Raw genomic sequence first — 20095 nt, 5'->3', positions numbered from 1 at the left:
TACCTGCCGGACTTGAAATTGAAAAAAAATCCGGAAAATTTGCCACGTAGGAAAGGCGCCCGCTGCCGTGGCCTAGGTTTCTCACTGAAAATCCTCGTCCCCCGGCGGCACCTTTTTTTAAATTTTCTTCCTTTTCAACGCCGTTTTTCGGGGATTTCGGATTTTTTTTGAATTTTTTCGCAATAATATTCGGAAAATAGATAACTTTTAACACATTTTAATGCAATAAAAATTTTTGGTCGGAGTCCCCCTTTAAAAGTCGAGAGATCTGCAATTTTCGGTTTTTCCCTATAAGAAAAATCCCTAGCAGGAAATTCCCGATTTTTCAATTGTCCAAAACACACACACACACACTAAACGACTTTGAAAATCGGGCTATTTCCGGCTATCTTCTATTGTCCTTCTCTGTGTAGTTTGATACCGATCGAGATCGGAAATTCTTTCAGATCCTTATAAAAGATCATTGAGCGTTACAACACGACGGACTGTATAGAATATAGGATAGAATATATATATAACGATCAAGCACGAACTCGATTAGAGAGAAAAACGCACGAGATCAATTCCAATATCTAATCTATTCTTTTGTTTACGCACCTTAAGATACCCGAAAAAATGAATGTAGCTTGATCTGAAACTAACAGATCCAGGCTTCAAAAAATGTCAATTTTGGCTTTAACTTGGCCATTTTATGCTCGAAAATGAACGATTTCTAGCTGAAAATTGACGAATTTCGACTGAAAACATACCGATTTTGGTTTAAAATTAGCAGATTTTAGCTTTAAATTTGCCTATTTCGGCTTAAAAAATGGCATTTTGGCTTTTAAAATGACCGAATTCGGCTTGCAATTTAGCGATTACAGCGATTCCAATTCTAGCTACAGTAATCCATGTTCTAGCTAGTGATCATTGCCTCGTATTGGGTCTATTTCGGTCATTTTTCATGGATTTTCGAGAGCTACAGTAATCCAAAAGTTTCAAGTTTAGAAAGCAACCTATTCTAGCTACAGTAATCGGATTGTGACTTAGAATTTACCAATTTTTAAAAAAATGGCGATTTTTTAGCTTAAAATATAGCGATTACAGTAATCCCAATTCTAGCTACAGTAATCCCAATTCTAGCTACAGTAATCCCTGTTCTAGCTAGTGATCATTGCCTCTCGTGTTGGGTCATTTTCGGTCATTTTTCATGGAATTTTAAGAGCTAAAGTATTCCAAAATTCAAAGAAACCTATCTTAGCTACAGTGATCTATAATCTAGCTACAGTAATTCCAGCTCTAGACAACGACAGTTGTTTGACTGAAAATGGTCGATTTTTAGTCAAAAACCGGTTTTTTTAGCACTTGAAATTATTAATTTTGGCTGAAAATTCACTGATTTTAGCTTGAAAATAACCGATTTTTCGCTTAAAAAATGAGCCAATTTCGGCTAGAAAATGGCAAATTTCGCCTTCAATTTCCGAATTTTCGGTACCAAAAATGGCAAATTTTAGCTGAAAACTACCTATTTCGAATGAAAATTGTCTGAGTTTTAGACCAAAAAAATCGTCCATTTTAGCTCAAAAATCACCGATTTTTGGCTTAAAATCGACTGATTTCAGCTTAAAATTGCTCATTTTCTGCTCAAAAATAGCCAATTTTGGGTTAAAAAGTCCGATTTTTTTTGTCAAAATTTTTGCCCTCAAATTTACCGATTTTTGACTCAAAAATGGCTGATTTTCGCCCTAAGATTGACTGATTTACGCTCCCAAAATGATCAATTAAAATAAGCTGATTCTGGTTTAAAAATAGTCGATTTTGAATTAAAATTGATCGATTACAGTGATATCCCTACAGTAATCCCAATTCTAGCTACAGTAATCCCTGTTCTAGCTAGTGATCATTGCCTCTCGTGTTGTGCCATTTTCGATCATTTTTCATGGAAGTTTGAGAGCTACAGTAATCCATATTCTAGCTTGGAATTGGTCATTTTTAGCTTATATATTACCGATTTTCAGCCTAAAAATGGGGATTTTCGCTTGAAAATAACCAATTTCGACTGAAAATCGACCGGATTTCGGCGGATTAAAATTAATGGATTTCGGCTCAGGAATGGTCCATTTTGGCTCAAAAATTGACTGATTTTTGCCCTCAAATTTACCGATTTTTGACTCAAAAATGGCTGATTTTCGCCCCTTTTCCTCCAAAAATTGACCTCAAAATTTGCAGATCTGCGAATGCCTGTCACGTACCCGAGACGCGCTCTCCACCACCGGCTACCCGGGCGAAGCGTGCCTATTCTCTCGCGATCGCTTCCGTGACACCATCATCGACCTGTTCGTCCATCTGATCACATCGATTAAGATCTGCTTCGATCGGCTGTTCACCCGTCAACGACCGCAAGCGTTGGTGCTCGATGAGAAGCCCAAAAAAGGAGGCCAGGAAATCACGACGAAAAAGTTGCTGATCGCAGTTGGCGATATCGAGTTTATCATCGCCAAAACTCTGAATAATGTGGGGAAAAAGATGCAAGAGTGTGGTGTGAAGCATGTCGATCAGATACAGGAGGTGTGTATTTTGACTGAAAATAGCATTAAACTGCTCATAAATACCTAGAAATGGCTTGAAATGGGTTGAGAATAGCTGAAAGGACCTAGAAATAGCTTAAAAAATAGCTTTGAAATAGCTTAAAAATGGCTTTGAACTAGCTAAAAATAGCTGAAAATATCTTTAAAATGGCTGAAAATGGCCGACACCCTATATTTTAGCCTAGAAATCCCAGAAATCCAACATTTGAGAATTTTCAAAATATCAAAAATGTTGAAAATCCAATAAATCTAAAAATTGGGTGAAAAATGAAAAATTGGGGAAAAACTAATAAATTTTCAGAAACTATGAAAATCTAGGAATTCAGAAATCTGGAAATATTTGAAAATCGAATAAAATCTGAAATTCCAAAAAAAATCTAATAAACATGATTTTTGTAATTCTGAAAATCTGGATATCTCAAATTTCGAGATCTTTGGAAGTCTTGAATTCTGAAAAACCTAGAATTGTGAAAATTATAAAATCCATGTAAAATAGCATTAAATTGCTCAAAAATACCTAAAAATGGCTCAAAAATACTTAGAAATGGCTTAAAAACAGTTTTAAAATAGCTTAAAATAGCCCAGAAATAGCTGAAAATTACTTTAAATTGGCTAAAAATAGCTTTAAAAATGGCTTTTAAATGGCTGATAATGGCTGGAAATAGCTAAAAATGTCTTTAAAATAGCTGGAAATAGCTTTAAAATAGCTGAAAAATAATTAAAAATTGCTTGAAAATTTCTGAAAATGGCTCAAAACGAACTGGAAATGTCATGAAAATAGCTTTCAAGTGACTGAAAATAGCCTAAAAGTAGCTGAAAAATACCTAGAAATATCTAGAAATAGCTGAAAATGGCTTTAAATATTTTGAAAATGGCTTTGAAATAGCTGAAAATAGCTGAAAATGGCTCAAAAAATACCTAGAAATGGCTTGAAAATAGTTTTAAAATGGCTTAAAATAGCCTAGGAATAGCTGAAAATAACTTAAAATTGGCTAAAAATAGCTTTAAAAATGGCTTTTAAATGGCTGATAATGGCTGGAAATATCCGAAAATAGCCTAAAAGTAGCTGAAAATAGCTTTAAAATGGCTTAAATAAGCCTAAAAACAGCCTAAAATGGCTTTAAAATACTTAAAAATTGCTGAAAATGGCTTAAAATGGCTGAAAATGGCCGACACCCTATATTTTAGCCTAGAAATCCCAAAAATTCACAATTTGAGAATTTCAAAAAATCCAAATTTGAGAATTTTCAAAATATCAAAAATTGAAAATCCAATAAATCCAAAAATTGGGTGAAAAATGATAAATTGGCGAAAAACTAAAAAATTTTCAGAAACTATGAATATCTAGGAATTCAGAAATCTGGAAATATTTGAAAATCGAATAAATCTGAAATTCCAAAAAAAAAAATCTAATAAACATGATTTTTGTAATTCTGAAAATCTAGATATCTCAAATTTCGAGATCTTTGGAAGTCTTGAATTCTGAAAATTCTAGAATTTTGAAAATTATAAAACCCATATTTTGGCTGAAAATATCCTTAAAAATGGCTTTAAAATAGCTGAAAATAGCTTTAAAAAATAGCCGAAAAATAATTAAAAATAGCTTTGAGATAGTTTCAAAATGGCTAAAAATAGCAAACATTAGCTCAAAAATACCTAGAAATTGCTAAAAATGACTTGAAATGGCTTAAGAATAGCTGAAAATGGCTTTAAAATGGCTTAAAAAAGCCTAAAAACAGCCTAAAACGGCTTTAAAAGACTAAAAAATAGCTGGAAATAGCTCTAAGATAGTTTTGAAATATCCGAAAATAGCCTAAAAGTAGCTAAAAATAGCTTTAAAATGGCTTAAATAAGCCTAAAAACAGCCTAAAATGGCTTTAAAATACTTAAAAATAGCTGAAAATAGCTTCAAAATAGTTTTGAACTATTTGAAAACGGCAAGAAAAATCGTATTTTGCAGAAATCGCGAGCCAAACTATCGGCATTCCGAACGAAAATGATCAATGACTGTATTGCAATGATGGGCAGTGCATTCCAACCGCTAATTGCATCCGCCACCTATGAATATCTACCGGATGATGATGGTAATTAATTCAGACTGATTGAGACTGATAATATGCACATTTCGCTCAAAAATCAACAAAATTGCGTTGAAAATCTGCTAAAAATCGAAATTTCGGCTCAAAAACGGCCCATTTTAGCGGAAAATTCGCACCGCTTTTGACCCCAAAAATGACCAATTTTTGGCTTAAAATCGACTGATTTCAGCCATAAATTTCCTCATTTTTAGCTCAAAAAATAGCCAATTTTGGGTTAAAATGTACGATTTTTGGCTCAAAAATGATCAATTTTAGCTTGAAAATAGTCAATTATTTTGTCTTAAAATTGATCGATTACAGTGATATCCCTATCATACCTACAGTAATCCCAGTGCTAGCTACAGTAATCCCTGTTCTAGCTGGTGATCATTGCCTCCTCTCGTGTTGTGCCATTTTCGGTCATTTTTCATGGAATTTTGAGAGCTACAGTAATCCAAAATTTTCACAAGTTTAGAATGTTACCTAGCTTAGCTACAGTAATCTAGAATCTAGCTACAGTTATTCCAGCTCTAGACATCGACAGTTGTTTTGACTGAAATGGTCGATTTTTAGTCAAAAATCGGTCAATTCTAAGCCAAAAACCGGTATTTTTAGCACTTGAAAATTTAATTATAGCTGAAAATTCACTGATTTTCAGCTTAAAATCGATCGCCCATTTTAGCTCAAAAATGACCGATTTTGGCTTGAAAATAGGCGATTTTTGGCTTAAAATGAGCCAATTTGGGGGACCAAAACTTTAGCTGAAAACTACCCATTTCGAATGAAATCTTGGCTTTCTGGACCAAAAATGGCCACTTAAGCTGAAAAATGACTGATTTTCAGCTTAAAATTGACCGATTCTTTGCCTGCAAATCCCATTTTCAGACATTTCGGACTACGCCAAAGAGATGATCCTGTGCTCTGTGCTCCAACAGGCCGAACTCGAGCTCTACGCTCCTCAGCTAGCCGTCGAATGTCTTCAACACACGGTCTCCACAGCTCTCGACGCCCTGTTAACCCATTTTTCCCGGCTAAATCAGGACACATCTCCACTTATTGTCACCCAAATTGTGATTGATTTGACTGGACTAGAAGAGGCATTGTCCAGCTATGCCACGCTGGCGATTCGAGTTCAGATTAATAGCTATCGAGCTGGTTTGGTGGGACGATTCGATAATTTGTGAGTTTTTGGAGTTTTAGGGCATTTCTAGGCCATTTTGAAGTGATGGCCTAGAAAACCAAACTTGCAAAAGTTAGGCCACCACTTTAAAATGACCTGGAAAACACACCAGGGTCATGTTAGGGCGTTTTTAGAATTTTTTTTCGGAAATCTGAAAAAAAACGAAAAACGACAAAATTTTCAAAATTCTGAAATTTGTGATTTTGTGGTTTTTTGCAGTTGTCTGAAGTTTTTCGAATTTTTTTTCTTCAAAAATCTAAAAATTCTGAAAATCCCAAAAACCCGAAAATCGTTTTTGGAAATTCAGAAATCTGAAAATGTGTGAAAAATGGGGAAAAAACCTGAAATTCCAGGTTTTGGAGATTTTGAATAATCTGGAAGTTTTCCGAGTTTTTTGGATTTTTTTTCGGAAATCTGAGAATCTAAAACTTTGGATTTCTGGAATTTTCGAAATTCCAAAATTCAGAAATTCTGTAAGCGAAGAATCTGAAATGATTGGAAATTCTCAAAAATCCGGAAATTCAAAAATCTGAAAATCTGAAATTTTCAAAATCCAAAATTCTTCCAGACGCCTCCAACAATGTCTGAAAAATATGCGAACCACAATGCGAATGGCTCTTCAGTCTCTCGAGCAACACGCCGACACCATTGACGACGACGCCAACAATACGTCGGCGATTTGAGCGATTTATGGGACAAAAAGAGCCGAAAATGAGCAATTTTAACCCTTTTTTTTGTCAATTTTGATTGTTTTTTGACCCAAAAAGCCTCTGAAAATATATAAACATGCCATAATTTTATGCTAGGAATCGCTGCTTTTTTTGTAACTATTTAATTTTTCAAAAAATTTCAATTTTCAGCCATTTTTTTTTGTCTTTTTTTCTGTGATATTTTTCGCTTTATTTTATTATTTATTTTACAAATTTTCACAAAAATAATTGCCTAATTAAGTGCTTAATTACTATCTAATTAGCGGCTAATGTGTCCGTGTTCTATGGTGTTTTTTCTGAAGAAATTTCTCTAATTTTTATCGAAATTTGGAATCGCCGATTGCCGATTGCAATCTAATTTCTTTTCTCTCTCATGTTCTTTGTACACATAATATTCCTATAGAGAATTTTCCAAAAAATTGAAATTTTTCGGAAAAAAAAATTTCTGAAAATTCTGAAAACGATGTCTTCGGAATTGTTCCAGATGAGCATTGAACGGTTTCTGGTGTTCGGCTCGGTTATTGCCTGGTGTGTGCTGAGCTATTGTACTGCGTTTTGGGTGAGTGCTTTTGCTGAAATTTTCAGTCAAATTTGGAAAAATCTGAAAATTCTGAAAAATTTTTTTTTGAAATTTTGATTTTCGAAAAAAAATTCAGTCAAGACTTGAAGATTTTCGGCTTTTTTAACCAATTTTTTGTATTATTTTTTGAAAATCGTAAAAATCCAAAAAATATATTTTTGAGAATTTTTGATTTTTTGACACTCCAACAAAAAATTTCAGCCAAATTTTCTTTGGCTAAAAACGCGTTTTTTTTTCAATTTTACTATTTTCCTCATATTTAAAAACGAAAAAAACTTTTTTTTGAGAATTTTTGATTTTAAGACACTCCAACAAAAATTCTGAAATTTTCAGTCAAAAAAATTTTTTCAGATTAAGAATGTTTTTTTTTTCAAAAAATTTTTGAAAAAATTTTTTTTTCGAATTTTTAGAAATTTTAAAAAATTTTGAATTTTGAATTTCCAAAAAAAAATTTCAGCCGAAAAAATTTTTTCAGACTTTTTCGATTTTTCAAAAAAATTTCTTTTTTTTAATTTTGAAAAAATTCTGAATTCATCCCATTTTTCAGGTAGAATCCGTCGATGGGTACCTCGTTGGAAATCGACGTCGCGTCATCGCAATGTGGAGAATTCAGGTACCCTTTTTTTTGGAATTTTCGTTTTTCGAAAATTCTGAAATTTCCAATTTTCAGTGCATCCTAACCGTGCTGAACGTCTTCGCCTACGGTCAGCTGATGCGATGGTTCGACGATGACGCGGCCAGGGAGAAGGTTCAGGATCGTCGACAAATGCAGGTAAAGAATCTGAAAAATCTGAAAAAATCACAAAAAAAAAGTTCGCGGGGGATTTTTTATAAAAAGTAAGGAAAATATGGGAATTTTAGAATTTCTCAAAATGGGCAAAAAAGAGAAGACAGGAGAGGAGGAATAGTATATAATTGCTTTGTAATTATACAATTAATTACAGTAATGCATGTGTGATTGGCGGGAAATTCGAATTTTTTGCATATGAAAGGAATTTCCAAGTTTCCACCAAAAAAACGAGTATAGAAACATCAAAACGTATTATAAAAACATTTAAAAAAAATGGCAAAAAAAGTATTTTTAGGAGTTTTTTGAAGTCTAAAAATCTCAAAAATAGTCATAATCGGATGGCGGTTCGTGTTGGATCATCGCCGCCGCTTGCGCAGACGTCATCGGCATATCGGGCTTCCGGTCTTGCATTTCTGGAACAAAAAATTTAGAATTTTGAGATTTAAAATTTTCAGACTTTCCGCGATTTTCAGACGAATTTTCATTGAAAAAACGACTTTTTCGGAGCAAATGTGACCATTTTCAGCCGATTTTCAGTTTTGAAGGCTAAGAATGGACCCAGGGATTTAAAGACGAATTTCCAGTTAATTTTTCCTGAATTTTCTTAAAAAGGGGCTTTTTTGAGTCAAAACTGGCAGTTTCTAGTCAATTTTCAGTTTAGAAAGTGCTGATTTTTGATTTTTGTCTCAAAATGGACCTAAAAACGATTTTCAGATGAATTTCCAGTTAACTTTCCCCGAAAATTATCAATTTTTTATTTTTATTTTAAAATTATCAACTTTTCCAGATTTAAAATGCTGAAAATGTTGAATGTTCACCCCAAAAATGGACCTGAAAAGGATTTTCAGACGAATGCTCAGTTGATTTTTCTCGAATTTTCTCAACAAAAAAACCACCGTTTTGGGCTAAAATTGACGGTTTTTTCGAGATCATTTCTGACCTTGATTTTTGACGAATTTTCAGTCAAATTTTCCCAAAAAATCAACTTTTTTAGGCCAAAATTGACAGTTTCTGACAGTTTCTAGTCGATTTTTTGTTTTAAAAATTCCCCAAAAAGGATTTTCGGACGAATTTCCAGTTGATTTTTCTAGATTTTTCTTATTCTTTTTAAACCTTTTTTACGCCTGAAATTGGCAATTTTCAGCCAATTTTCAGTATTAAAAAACTGGAAATTTTGATTTTCCTCCAATTTTTTCTCTCACCTTGCTCCATCATCTTCTTTTGTATCACTTGTTGCGCTGGACTCTGTTTCGCACCGCCGCCCGGATTCACCACAATCTTCCGAATCACTTTTCGAACTACCGTTCTTGGAGGATGTGGCCCACCAGACTGGACAATTCGCTGGGTTACGATACGTTGTCCTGGCTGTAAGTGGGCGGAGCTTAAGCCTCCGGCGCCAGCCGAGTAGGTGACACGTTGGCCGGGTGTTGACTGACTTGGTGTACGGATTTTCTGGAAATAAATCATGATTTTAAGAACTTTAATTTTTCCAGAAATCGTTCAGTTTTTAGCCTTGAATTGTTAGAAATTTGCCAAAAAAATAACCAAGAACTCACAAAGTTTGCCAAAAATTACTTGAAATTCAGACTTTAGCCTTAAAAATCACTCAAAACTCACATATCTCGGCGCCATCGAGCTTGACGAGGGTCCTGGTCCGACGCCACTTGGCTGGGGTACATAGTACTTGACTGGACCACCGCCCGCACCTACAGTACCACCACCTGCAGCCATCCGTTGTTGTGGAATTGTAGACGTGTAGGGACGACTCATAGTTCGAATCGCTGGACTCATTTCGCGCTGAAAATCACGAATTTTCAGATTTTCCAAAACATTTCAGCCAATTTTTTTTTCAGATACCGTAAAACCTGTAATAGAAGGGCCCCATGTAAAAAATGGCTCAAAATCGAAAGTTAGAGGCCCCTGCTATTTCAGGTTTTAACGGTATTCCGAATTTAAAAATTTTTATAGCCGATTCTGAAAATTTTGAGCATTTTCCTATAACAAAAATTTCAGTTTCAGACTATTTTTGGCTGACAAATATTCCGAAAGTCTCAATTATTATCATTTTCTGATCGACAATCCATCGTTTTTCCGATTTTCGACTCAAAAGTCCTCGATTTCTTACCCCCATTGGTCCTGGAGCGCCTGTTCCCTTCTGAACATAATATCTCCGAGTGGCTGACGGTTGCTGTTGAATGACGCGCATCGCCGTCGTTTTTTGCGGTGAATATCCGCTGGAATTGTACATTGGACCACCGCGAACCGCGTTTCGTTCCATTGGTACGACGAGATCCTCGTCGCGCTCCATGATTCCAGCTGCGGCTGGAAAAAGATTTTGGGTTAATTTTTCAGCCCAGTGCGGCCTAATTTGAAGCTTTTGTGGGTCATTTTCAGCTTATTTCTGACCAAATTTAAAGCTTTTGTAGGCCATTTTGAGACTATTTTTGACCTAATTTGAAGCTATTGTGGGTCATTTCCACTATATTTTTACCTAATTTAGAGCTGTTTTGGGCAATTTGAGCCTATTTCAGACTCAATTTTAAGCGTTTGTAGATCTTTTTCAGCCTATTTTGACCTAATTTGAAGCTTTTGTGGGTCATTTTCAGCCTATTTATGGCCTAATTTAAAGCTGATTTTGAGACGTTTCGGATCAAAATTTCCCTACTTCACAGCTAATTTCCATTTAAAATTCCTACCATTTCTATCCTCATCGGCTATCAAATGCTCTTGAAGTTGACGATTATAGCGATTTCCCATCGATCCTGTCTCTGGATCGTAATACTGCATTTGTGCTATTTGTTGCTGTCGTTGAGCCAGAAGCAGCATTTGCTTCTCCTTCTCCTCACGCTCGGCTTCGCGCTCTTTGTAGGCTAGAATTTGAGAATGTTGGCTTTAAATCTTGCGGAAAATCGCTTCAAAAACTCACTGGTAACAATCTCATCGACGTAGGCCTGATGTAAGCTTGGCAAGAAGCTTTTCGCGGTTATCAGCTCCTCATCAGTCGGATTTCCAGTGTCCAATCCGCACGCCAGCTTCATTTCTAGAGGAAAATCACTTTTTTTTGCCGCGAATTCAAGATGAAACTCACTTTTCAACACCTCGAAATCGTCGTGAATCTCGAATTTTTTGTCGAAAGAGAACAGGAATTCGGATTTGTCCGAGGAGACACTGCATTCGACGTTTGTTCTGCAATTTCGAGTTTTTGGCTGAAAAATGCTGAAAAACTTACTCTTTATCAGTGTTGATTATCAAAAATGGCAGATGGAGTAGGGTGTCTTGTTCGGGGCGTCCGTTTCTGCTGAAAATTCGATTCTTTGGGTGATTTTTTTGGAATTCGCTCAAAATTGAGCTAAAAAAGCTGGAATTAGGCTCAAAATTGAGCTAAATAAGGCTGAAAATAGCTGAAAATTCAGTTCAAAAACGCTGAAAATAGCTAATATTAAGCTCAAAATTTAGCTAAATCAGGCTGAAATTAGCTATAAATTGGCTAAAAATTGAGCTAAATAAGACAAAAATTATCTTAAAATTGAGCTAAAAAAGGCTGAAATTAAGCTTAAAATTATGATAATTAAGGCTGAAATTGGACATGAATTGATCTAAATAAGGCCGAAATTTGATAGAAATTGCCTTTAAAAATGCTAAAAAGAAGGTTAATATTGAGCTAAATAAAGCTGAAATCAGCTAAAAATTGAGCTAAAATTCTAGTTTTAAGAAGAAAGTTACACGATTTTCAGATGATGGAAAAGTTTGAAAACCGTCAAAAACTTCAGAAAAAAATTTAGATTTCCGGTGAAAATTCCTCAGAAATACAAATAATAAGCTAGCTTAATTTTTAACAAATCAGCCTGATTTCACTTTAGTTTCAGCTATTTTTAGCTATTTTTAGCCATATTTAGCTCAATATTAAGCCTATTTCCATGAATTTCGGGTCAATTTTCATAATTTTTTTTACCAACTCACTGCTCATTCCGTCGATTCCTTTCCACCAAATTTTTGTACGACACAATTTGCATGACCATCTCCTGCAACGCGTCCTTTTTCGCTCGAATCGACGCCTCGCGCCGCGTTTTTTCCTCCTCCAACCGCGCTATTTCCTGGGACGCCGACGCTGGAAGACCGATCCAACGAATGTCTTTTTTGTTCTTTGTGATAATGTTCATCGCCAGAAGGACGTTGAGAGCGTCGTAGACACGCCGACGAATGTTTTCATGTCGTATTCTTGTTTCTGAGAGAAATTGGAAATTTTAGGTAGTTTCTAGCCGACAATTCTGGGGACTCACCACCACGTCAACATGCTTCAACACGTTACTATGAAAATAGTCGGCAACCAGCTCGTCAGCCACTTCATTATAGTTTGTTAGGCCTTTCTCTTTGACTTTTTCGCAAACTTTTGTTGAAAAATGCCGCAGTCCTGTTGGCTTCTCCGTCGATCCCCCACCTCCACCACCGCTCGGAGCTGATGGCATATCGTCCCACTGTTGATCTCCGTATCCGTCGTCTTGGAACAGATTGCCACGTGGCAGGCCTGTGGCCATATATCTTTTGGGACCGGATGAGGAGGTGTGCGGACGACGAGAGTCGTATTGGTACTGGAAAAACTTATTTTTTTTTTGAAAAATTCGATTTTTCCGATTATCACACCTGATTCATTCTGCTTCGTTTGAGTTCCTATCGCCTTTAAATCCGCCAAGCAACTGAACAATTCAAAAATCGAAAATTAAAAAAAAGTCTTGTGACCCGGAAAAATCGATAAAATGGCAAGAATTTCTAGTTGAAAACTGTGAAAATTATTGGTTTTTCTTATTTATTCGAAGATTTCCATCCGAAATCAGGTTCAAAATTCAAACTACCGCCAAAAAATCGGAAAAAATGCGCGAAGAATTCGAAGCATAAGGGAAAAACAAGAATTTGAAGACGCGCCGTTCGTGGTGAGACCCAAAAGTGGGCGGAGCCATCGGCGCTAAACAACGCGCGCACGCCAGCGGGATATGCGGAGTGTCGTTGTTTCTATTAATTTTTGGGGAATTTTTCGGGTTTTTGAGACTAAAGAGCGATATTTGAGCTGAAAATGAAGGGATTTTCAGTGTTAAAAATAATTAGTAATCAAAAGCAACAGATTTTGACTGGAAATAATGGAAAAAAAAGTTTCAGTTCTTCCGAAAACGATGCTCAGATTTCCTACTGGTATTCCTATTCCTCGGCCAAGCCGTCTATTTCATGTACTACGCTCCTGGATTTTTGCAAGTGAGATTTTTAATTAAAAGTTCAATTTTTCGCAAAAAAAAATGTATTTCCAGTGGCTCCTGTTTGATCTCACATCGATATGCGCCGGTATTTGGACCAATATGATTGCGTTCGTCTGTGGATTTGGCCTAGTAAACCTGTTTGCCGGAAAAATGAAGCTTTTCCCGTATACCGCCCGGATTTTGGATTTGATCGGAAAAGTACCATATTTGCATGATCTCATGTGGAAGCGACGATCTCAGATCAAGTGAGGATCGGAATTTTAAATTTTCCAGAAGGAAAAATCACATTTTTTCACCTAAAATCAAAAATTTCCCCATTTTGAACCCAATTTTTGTTCCAGATTCACTCTAATCATCACTCTGATCCTCTCCGTCTCAATGTATCTCTCCAGGGACTGGATTGTTGTCAAGCACAAGACGATCAAAATCAAAAATTTCACCGCAGACGGAAATCGCCTGAAATTGGCTGTAATTTCGGATCTACACGCTGGCGCATCGGTCTATTCTGAGCAAATTCATCATGTCGTCGAGAAGGTTCTCGAAAATCCGGTCGACGCGATTTTGATTGTTGGAGATATGGTTGACGCGCCCGTTGAGGAGATTGCCGACCGAGTTACGCCGATTTTGTGAGTTTATGAGCTGGAAATCGTGAATTTTGGACCTGAAATCATCAAAAAATGTCAAAATTTCCAGTTTTTTGTAGTTTTTATGGGGAAAATTTGGATTTTCTGATAGGAAAATGGCTAGAAATGGGATTTTTTGACCACAAAAAAGGCTTGAACTATTCCCTCAAAATTGACCAATTTTTGATAAACAATAACTGAAATTAGTGGAAAGTTGGCTTCAAATTAGGCTAAAAACGCTGAAAAACGCGAATTTTCTACCTAACATCACCCAAGAATGGCCAATTTTCCAGATTTTTGTAATTTTTAAGGAGATAATATTCGAATTTTTATAGAGAAAAACGGCTGAAATTTGAGATTTTTCTAACCTAGAATTTGGGATAGAGATGAAATTTTTAATCAGAAATATAGGCTTGGACTTCCTCAAAATTGACACCAAATTTTGGAAAAAAAAAGACTGAAATTATTGGAAAATTAAGCTAAAAATAAGCTAAACAGAGCTGAAATCAGCCAACAAAAGCTAAAAAAGCTGAAACATACGAATTTTGGCTGAAAAATCCCTCAAACTTGACCAATTTTCAATTTTTACAAATTTTCAGACAACTGCCAGTACACGCGCCTACCTATTTCGTCACTGGAAACCACGAATATTACTATGGAGACGTTCACGAGTGGCTGAGATTCTATGAGCACGGACATATTACGGTGCTGGAGAATGAGTGAGTGGTTTTGGCTGAAAATGAGCTCCAGGAGAGCTAAAAATTACAGTTTTCCCGTCTTTTTAGACCTAATTTTCGTCTAAAATCATTGAAACTGACTCAAAAATCATGAAAATTGACCCAAAACTCATGAAAAATGAGTCAAAAATCATGAAAATTGACCCAAAACTCATGAGAAATGTCTTTAAAAAATTGAAAATTCACATTGTTTCGCACTTTTAGACCATTTTTTCTGTCATTTTCTATTAAAAAGTTCTAAAAATCTTGAATTTCTGATTCTAGATCCGCAATGGTCAAAGGAATCTGTCTGGCCGGTGTCAACGACATTTCCAGTCCGAAATCTGGAATTCTGAATCACGATATGGACCTTCCGAAGGCGACGCAACGTTGTCCGAAGAATACGTCGCAGATTTTGATGGCACATAATCCGGCGTCGATTAGAGAGTTTCTCGTGGATCATCCACAAGAGGTTTGCGGCGAAAAATGACTGAAAATCCGGAAAAATAAACCTAAAATTATAGAAAATAGACATAAAAATCACCAAATCGACGCAAAAATCATAAAAAAATTACCCAAAAGTCATGGAAATTGGATCAAAATTCATGAAAAGTAGTCCGAAGTCCTTGAAAAATGACCCAAAATCATGAAAAATGACCCAAAATTATGAAAAATAACTCAAAAATCATGAAAATTGACCTTAAAATCATGAAAACTAACTCAAAAAAAAAAAAAAGAATTGTCCTAAAATCATCGAAATTGGCTCAAATATCATTAAAATTGAGTAAAAAATTATGAAAAGTGGTCCAAAAATTTTGAAAATTGACCCCGAAATCATGAAAAATAACCGAAAAATCATAAAAATTGACCCAAAAATCATGAAAAATGACTCAAAAATTGGGAAAAATGACCCAAAAATCATGAAAACCATAATTTTGCAGTCAATTTCCTATAATTTCAGAACAATTCTTCAAATTTTTCGAGTCAAAATTCATATTTTTGACAGAAAATCATGAAATTGAACTCAAAAAAAAAATATATATATATAAATTGGCTCAAAAAATCATTAAAAACGTCCAAAACTAAATCTTAAAGGAGGCGAGACAGCAAAAATTTCGGGGGACGAAATCGCGCCGCCTTTATATAGACCATCGGTCGTCAGGCGCCTTCGCGCCCCCGTAGCTCTGTACCCCTGAGCTGCCTGTCATGAGTTCAACCCCTCATGGGGGGTCATCTATGCAAAATACCAGGAAAACTTTTTTTTTGGTGTCTGGCCTCCTTTAAATTTTGACTTTAAACTCATGAAAAATAACTCAAAAATCATGAAAAATGACTTTAAAATCATGCAAATTGACCTAAAAATCTCAAAAATTGACCCGAAATTCATGGAAAATTGTACCGATGTCATGAAAATTGACCCCGAAATCATGAAAAATGACCCAAAAATCATGAAAATGGACTCAAAAATCCTTAAAAATGGACTCAAAAAGGTCTATTTTTCATGATTTTCAAGTCAATTTTTTTTTGATTTTTGAGCCATTTTACTATAATTTTTGGCCTATCCTAATGTTTTTAAAGCCAATTTCCATGCTTTTTAGACATTAAAAAAATATAGAAAATATCAAATTTTCAGCTCTCAAAAGTGGACTTAATCCTATCGGGACACACGCACGCCGGCCAATTTTATGTCGTCCTCCCCGTGGTTTGGTTCTCGCTACCGTATCTCTGGGGACTGTACGAAATTCCATTCGGCGGACAGCTAATGGTCACCGCCGGCTCATTATACCAGGGACCGCCCATGAAAATGGTCGGATTTTCAGAAGTCTGGATTTTGGACCTGGTTGGGGCGTAATTTTGGCATTTTTTGTAGTTTTTGAGCGGATAATTCTGATTTTCAGCTTAAAAATGACTAAAAATGTGGGTTTTTGAGCCAAAAATTCTGAATTTTCCTCTCAAAAATCACCATTTTTCATCCAATAATATTATTATTTAAAACTCTGAATCAATCTCATAATTTACACAATTTTCTCTACTGATCTGGTGTTTTCCCCCTGTAATTTATTGATTTTTTTCTCATATTTTCACCCATTTCGTTCCATTTTTTGTGACAAAAATAAATTGGTTTTTCTAGCTCTTTTCTGATTTTTTCCCTGTGTTTTTTGCACTTTTTATACCGCTGTTTTCTCTAAATTCCGTATATTTTTTCCAGATTTTCAGCCAAATTTCCAAATATTTTCAGGGTTCATCGACGCTTCAACAATTGAAAAATGTCGATTTTGGCAGAGCCGAAAAGAAAACAAAAAATCAGTGTGGATCCACAGAATTTGACATGGAAAAATGATGATCAAAAGTGAGTTTTTTGGCTGAAAATCGTCTGAAAATGAGCCAAAAATCGGGATTTTCAAGTTTGAAAATCTTTCAGAAATTAAAAATAATGGCAGAAAATCAGCTGAAAATAAGTAAAAATCGAGTGATTTTGAGTCTAAAAATCAATTTCGAAAATCCGAAAAACTTGAATTTTCACCTGAAAATTTGTAAAATGTGCTGAAAATCGAAATTGCGGTCTTAAATTTTTACTTTTGAAGAAATCTGGAATTTCCGGTCGGTTTCTTCTGATTTCTGGCTTTTCCCCGTATTTTTTCCTAAAAATTTCAGTTTTTTATAATAGAACACATCTGATAGAAGCGGCTTATGACCGGCTTAAAATCAGGCGAAAAGCATAAAAATGGCTGAATATCAGCAAAAATTCGTCTTAAAGGTGGGGGGACATGAAAAAAATAAATCTCGAAATTCCGTTTAAATATGCCCCTCGAGGAGTTGAACTTGTGAGGGCGTTGATTGAGGGTGCGGCGCCGCTACCGACTGAGCCATGCGGGTAAAGAGAAAGCGCACGCCCGATTGCATACATAAAGGCGAGGACGACAGCTGTACGCAGTGACATTAAGCGTTGTACACCGTGACGGTAGAATGCATACTCTAGCTACAAAAAAACTACGAAAAATCTCATGTCCCCCCACCTTTAAAAATTGACCCGAAAATCAAAAAAATTGACTCAAAAAAATTGTGAATTTTGACCCAAAAATCATGAAATATGACCTAAAAATCATGAATTTTGACCCAAAGATTATGAATTTTGACCCAAAAATCATGAAAAAGGATCCGAAAATCATGAAAATTGACTCAAAAATCATGAATTTTGACTCAAAAATCATGAATTTTGACCCAAAAATCATGAAAATTGACTCAAAATCGAAATTTCCAGATTCTCCAAGAAGTTAATGGAAAAGATGGGATGGTCCGAAGGCGACGGCCTTGGTCGTAATCGTCAAGGCAACCAAGACGCTGTGAAGCTTCGAGCCAACACCAGTGGCCGTGGACTAGGAGCCGACAAGATGGCTGACTACGATTCCACGTGGATTTCGCATCACGACGATTTCGCGGATCTGCTGGCGGCGTTGAACAAGAATAAGGAGGAGAAAACCGAGGATCAGACGGAAGAGGAGAGGGAGAAGGCGGCTGAAAAGATCTCGATCGAATTGAAGAGCAAATCGATTCGTAGACGAATTCAGTGAGTTTTCGAGAGGGGAAATTTGGCTGAAAATCTGAAAAATTTAGCTGAAAATCTTGAAAAATTGGCTGAAAATCATGAAAAATTTAGCTGAAAATCTTAACTTTGTCGGCCGAAAATTTAAGAAAAATGACCGAAATGACTGAAATTTTGAAAATTTAAAAAATTTGGCTGAAAATGTGAAATTTGAACATTTTTGCTCAAAAACCTGAAAGAAATTGGCTGAAAATACCAAATTTTTGGCTAAAATTTGAAAATTAGGCTGGAAATCTGAAAAAAAATAGCTGAAAATCTGGAAACGTTGGCTGAAAATCTGGAAAAATTAGCTGAAGATCTTAACATTTCGGCCCAAAATTCAAAATTTTCGACTGGAAATCTGGAAATTTGGCTGAAAATCTGAAGCTAATATCGGGAAATCCTAGACATTTTGGCTGAAAGATTGGCTGCAAGTCTGAAAAAAAAACTGAAATTTTGATAAAAGTGGCTGAAAATCTGAAATTTCAGCTTGAAATTAGCCTAAACATTCCAAAATTCCCACATTTTGCAGCTATCAAAAATTCACACGTGCCAAGGACACGACCAACTACAGCGACAGTCACAAGAAGGGAATTCTCGGCTACGGACGTCTCAAATCCGATGCCACGTCGACGACTACAGAAGACGTCGTCGAAAATGCTGCTCCACAAGTGCAAACTGAGAAATCGACGGATTCTGAAAACGAGAAAAAAGAGGGAAACAATACAGTCAGCACGCTGTCGGTTGGCGATTATTTCGCCGCAAAAATGGCTGCGCTGAAGGCTAAACGAGAGGCAGCGGCTAAGGAAATTAAGGTAATTTAGCGTGAAAATCATGAAAAATCGGCCTAAAATCATGAGAAGTGAGCCTAAAATCATGAAAAATTGATCAAAAAACCATGAAAAATCGGCCTAAAATCATGAGAAGTGAGCCTAAAATCATGAAAAATTGATCAAAAAACCATGAAAAATCGGCCTAAAGTCTTTAAAAATTGGCCTAAAATCATGAAAAATTGGCCTAAAATCATGAAAAATCCGCCTAAAATCATGAAAAATAGACCAAAAAACCATGAAAAATGGGCCTAAAATCATGGAAAATCGGCCTAAAATCATGGAAAATAGACCTAAAATTATAGGAAATTAGCTTTAAAATTATAGAAAATTGACTTGAAAATCAGCTAAAAATCGGGGATTTTCTTACTCTAAAAATTATATTTTACGAGACAAAAACCCATAATTTTTAGCTTGAAAATTGTAAAATGAGGCTGAAAATCAATATTTTTCTGACTCAAAAATCATGAAAATTGACTCAACATTCCCAAATTTCCAGACCGAAATCATCGAGGAAATCGAGATAAAAACCGAGATAAAAGAGGAGATTTCGGAGGAATCGGACGAGGAGAAAGCCAAAAGAAAGGCCGAGAAAAAGGAGAGAAAACGTCTTAGAAGAGAGCAGAGACAACGAGAGGAGGAGGAGGAGGCTGAAAATATGGTTGAAATTAAACAAGAAATCAAGGAGGAGCCGATTGATGAGGAGATTGATGAAGCGGAGAGAAAGAGACTCAAAAAGGTACAAATAGCTAATTAGGTCAAACATATGCTGAAAATAACCTAAAAACGCCTTAAATTAGGTGTTGGCCTTGAAAACCCAACTTGCAAAAGTTAGGCCACCACTTCAAAATAGCATAGAAAACACACCAGGGCCATGTTGGGGCATTTTAGGCCATTTTGAAGTGGTGGCCTAGAAATCCAAATTTGCGAAAGTTAGGCCACCACTTCAAAATGACCTAGAAAACACACCAGGGCCATGTTGGGGCATTTTAGGCCATTTTGAAGTGGTGGCCTAGAAAACCCAATTTGCGAAAGTTAGGCCATCATGTGAAAATGACCTAGAAAACACACCAGGGCCATGTTGGGGCATTTTAGGCCATTTTCAATGATGGCCTAACTTTCGCAAATTGGGGAATTCCACCACATTGGAGCTTCAGCTGCTCGAGATGGTCATACCTGTTTCCTCAGTTCC

At 35.9% G+C, this 20095-nt stretch overlaps 4 protein-coding genes across 4 annotated transcripts in view; 3 read left to right on the top strand and 1 right to left on the bottom strand.

Moving 5' to 3' along the window:
- The window catches only part of Cbr-sec-5, a gene marked incomplete at both ends in the record, with an annotated part of 42731 nt that extends 36223 nt beyond the window's left edge, over nt 1-6508 (top strand). The window contains 4 exons of the mRNA XM_002629655.1: nt 2209-2547; nt 4528-4651; nt 5531-5825; nt 6394-6508. Coding sequence (XP_002629701.1) covers nt 2209-2547; nt 4528-4651; nt 5531-5825; nt 6394-6508 — 873 coding nt within the window. The remainder of the gene's footprint in view (nt 1-2208; nt 2548-4527; nt 4652-5530; nt 5826-6393) is intronic.
- Nucleotides 6509-6998: 490 nt separating this feature from the next.
- Nucleotides 6999-16336, top strand: CBG00934 (the record flags this gene model as incomplete). Its single annotated transcript, XM_002629661.1, has 9 exons — nt 6999-7094; nt 7663-7728; nt 7786-7887; nt 13057-13149; nt 13203-13396; nt 13493-13777; nt 14374-14493; nt 14776-14962; nt 16124-16336. Coding segments are annotated over 9 exons (1356 nt in total), but the record flags the coding sequence as incomplete, so codon positions are not given.
- On the bottom strand, nt 8224-12555 carry Cbr-dpl-1 (the record flags this gene model as incomplete). The annotated part of the gene is made up of 10 exons (XM_045241679.1): nt 8224-8318; nt 9108-9357; nt 9523-9702; nt 10031-10227; nt 10602-10775; nt 10832-11091; nt 11135-11203; nt 11866-12130; nt 12182-12494; nt 12547-12555. The coding sequence occupies 10 exons, from the start codon at nt 12553-12555 to the stop codon at nt 8224-8226; spliced, it is 1812 nt and encodes a 603-aa protein (XP_045091705.1).
- Nucleotides 16337-16757: 421 nt separating the features above from the next.
- CBG00936 lies at nt 16758-19660 on the top strand (the record flags this gene model as incomplete). The annotated part of the gene is made up of 4 exons (XM_002629663.2): nt 16758-16840; nt 17753-18058; nt 18606-18888; nt 19403-19660. The coding sequence occupies 4 exons, from the start codon at nt 16758-16760 to the stop codon at nt 19658-19660; spliced, it is 930 nt and encodes a 309-aa protein (XP_002629709.2).
- Between the last annotated feature and the right edge of the window lie 435 nt (nt 19661-20095).

The sequence above is a fragment of the Caenorhabditis briggsae genome (assembly GCF_000004555.2).
Source record: "Caenorhabditis briggsae complete genome, chrII, whole genome shotgun sequence".
Classification (NCBI taxonomy): Eukaryota; Metazoa; Nematoda; class Chromadorea; order Rhabditida; family Rhabditidae; genus Caenorhabditis; species Caenorhabditis briggsae.
Note: the sequence above shows the minus strand (reverse complement) of the source record. Positions and strands in the feature narration are given on the sequence as shown.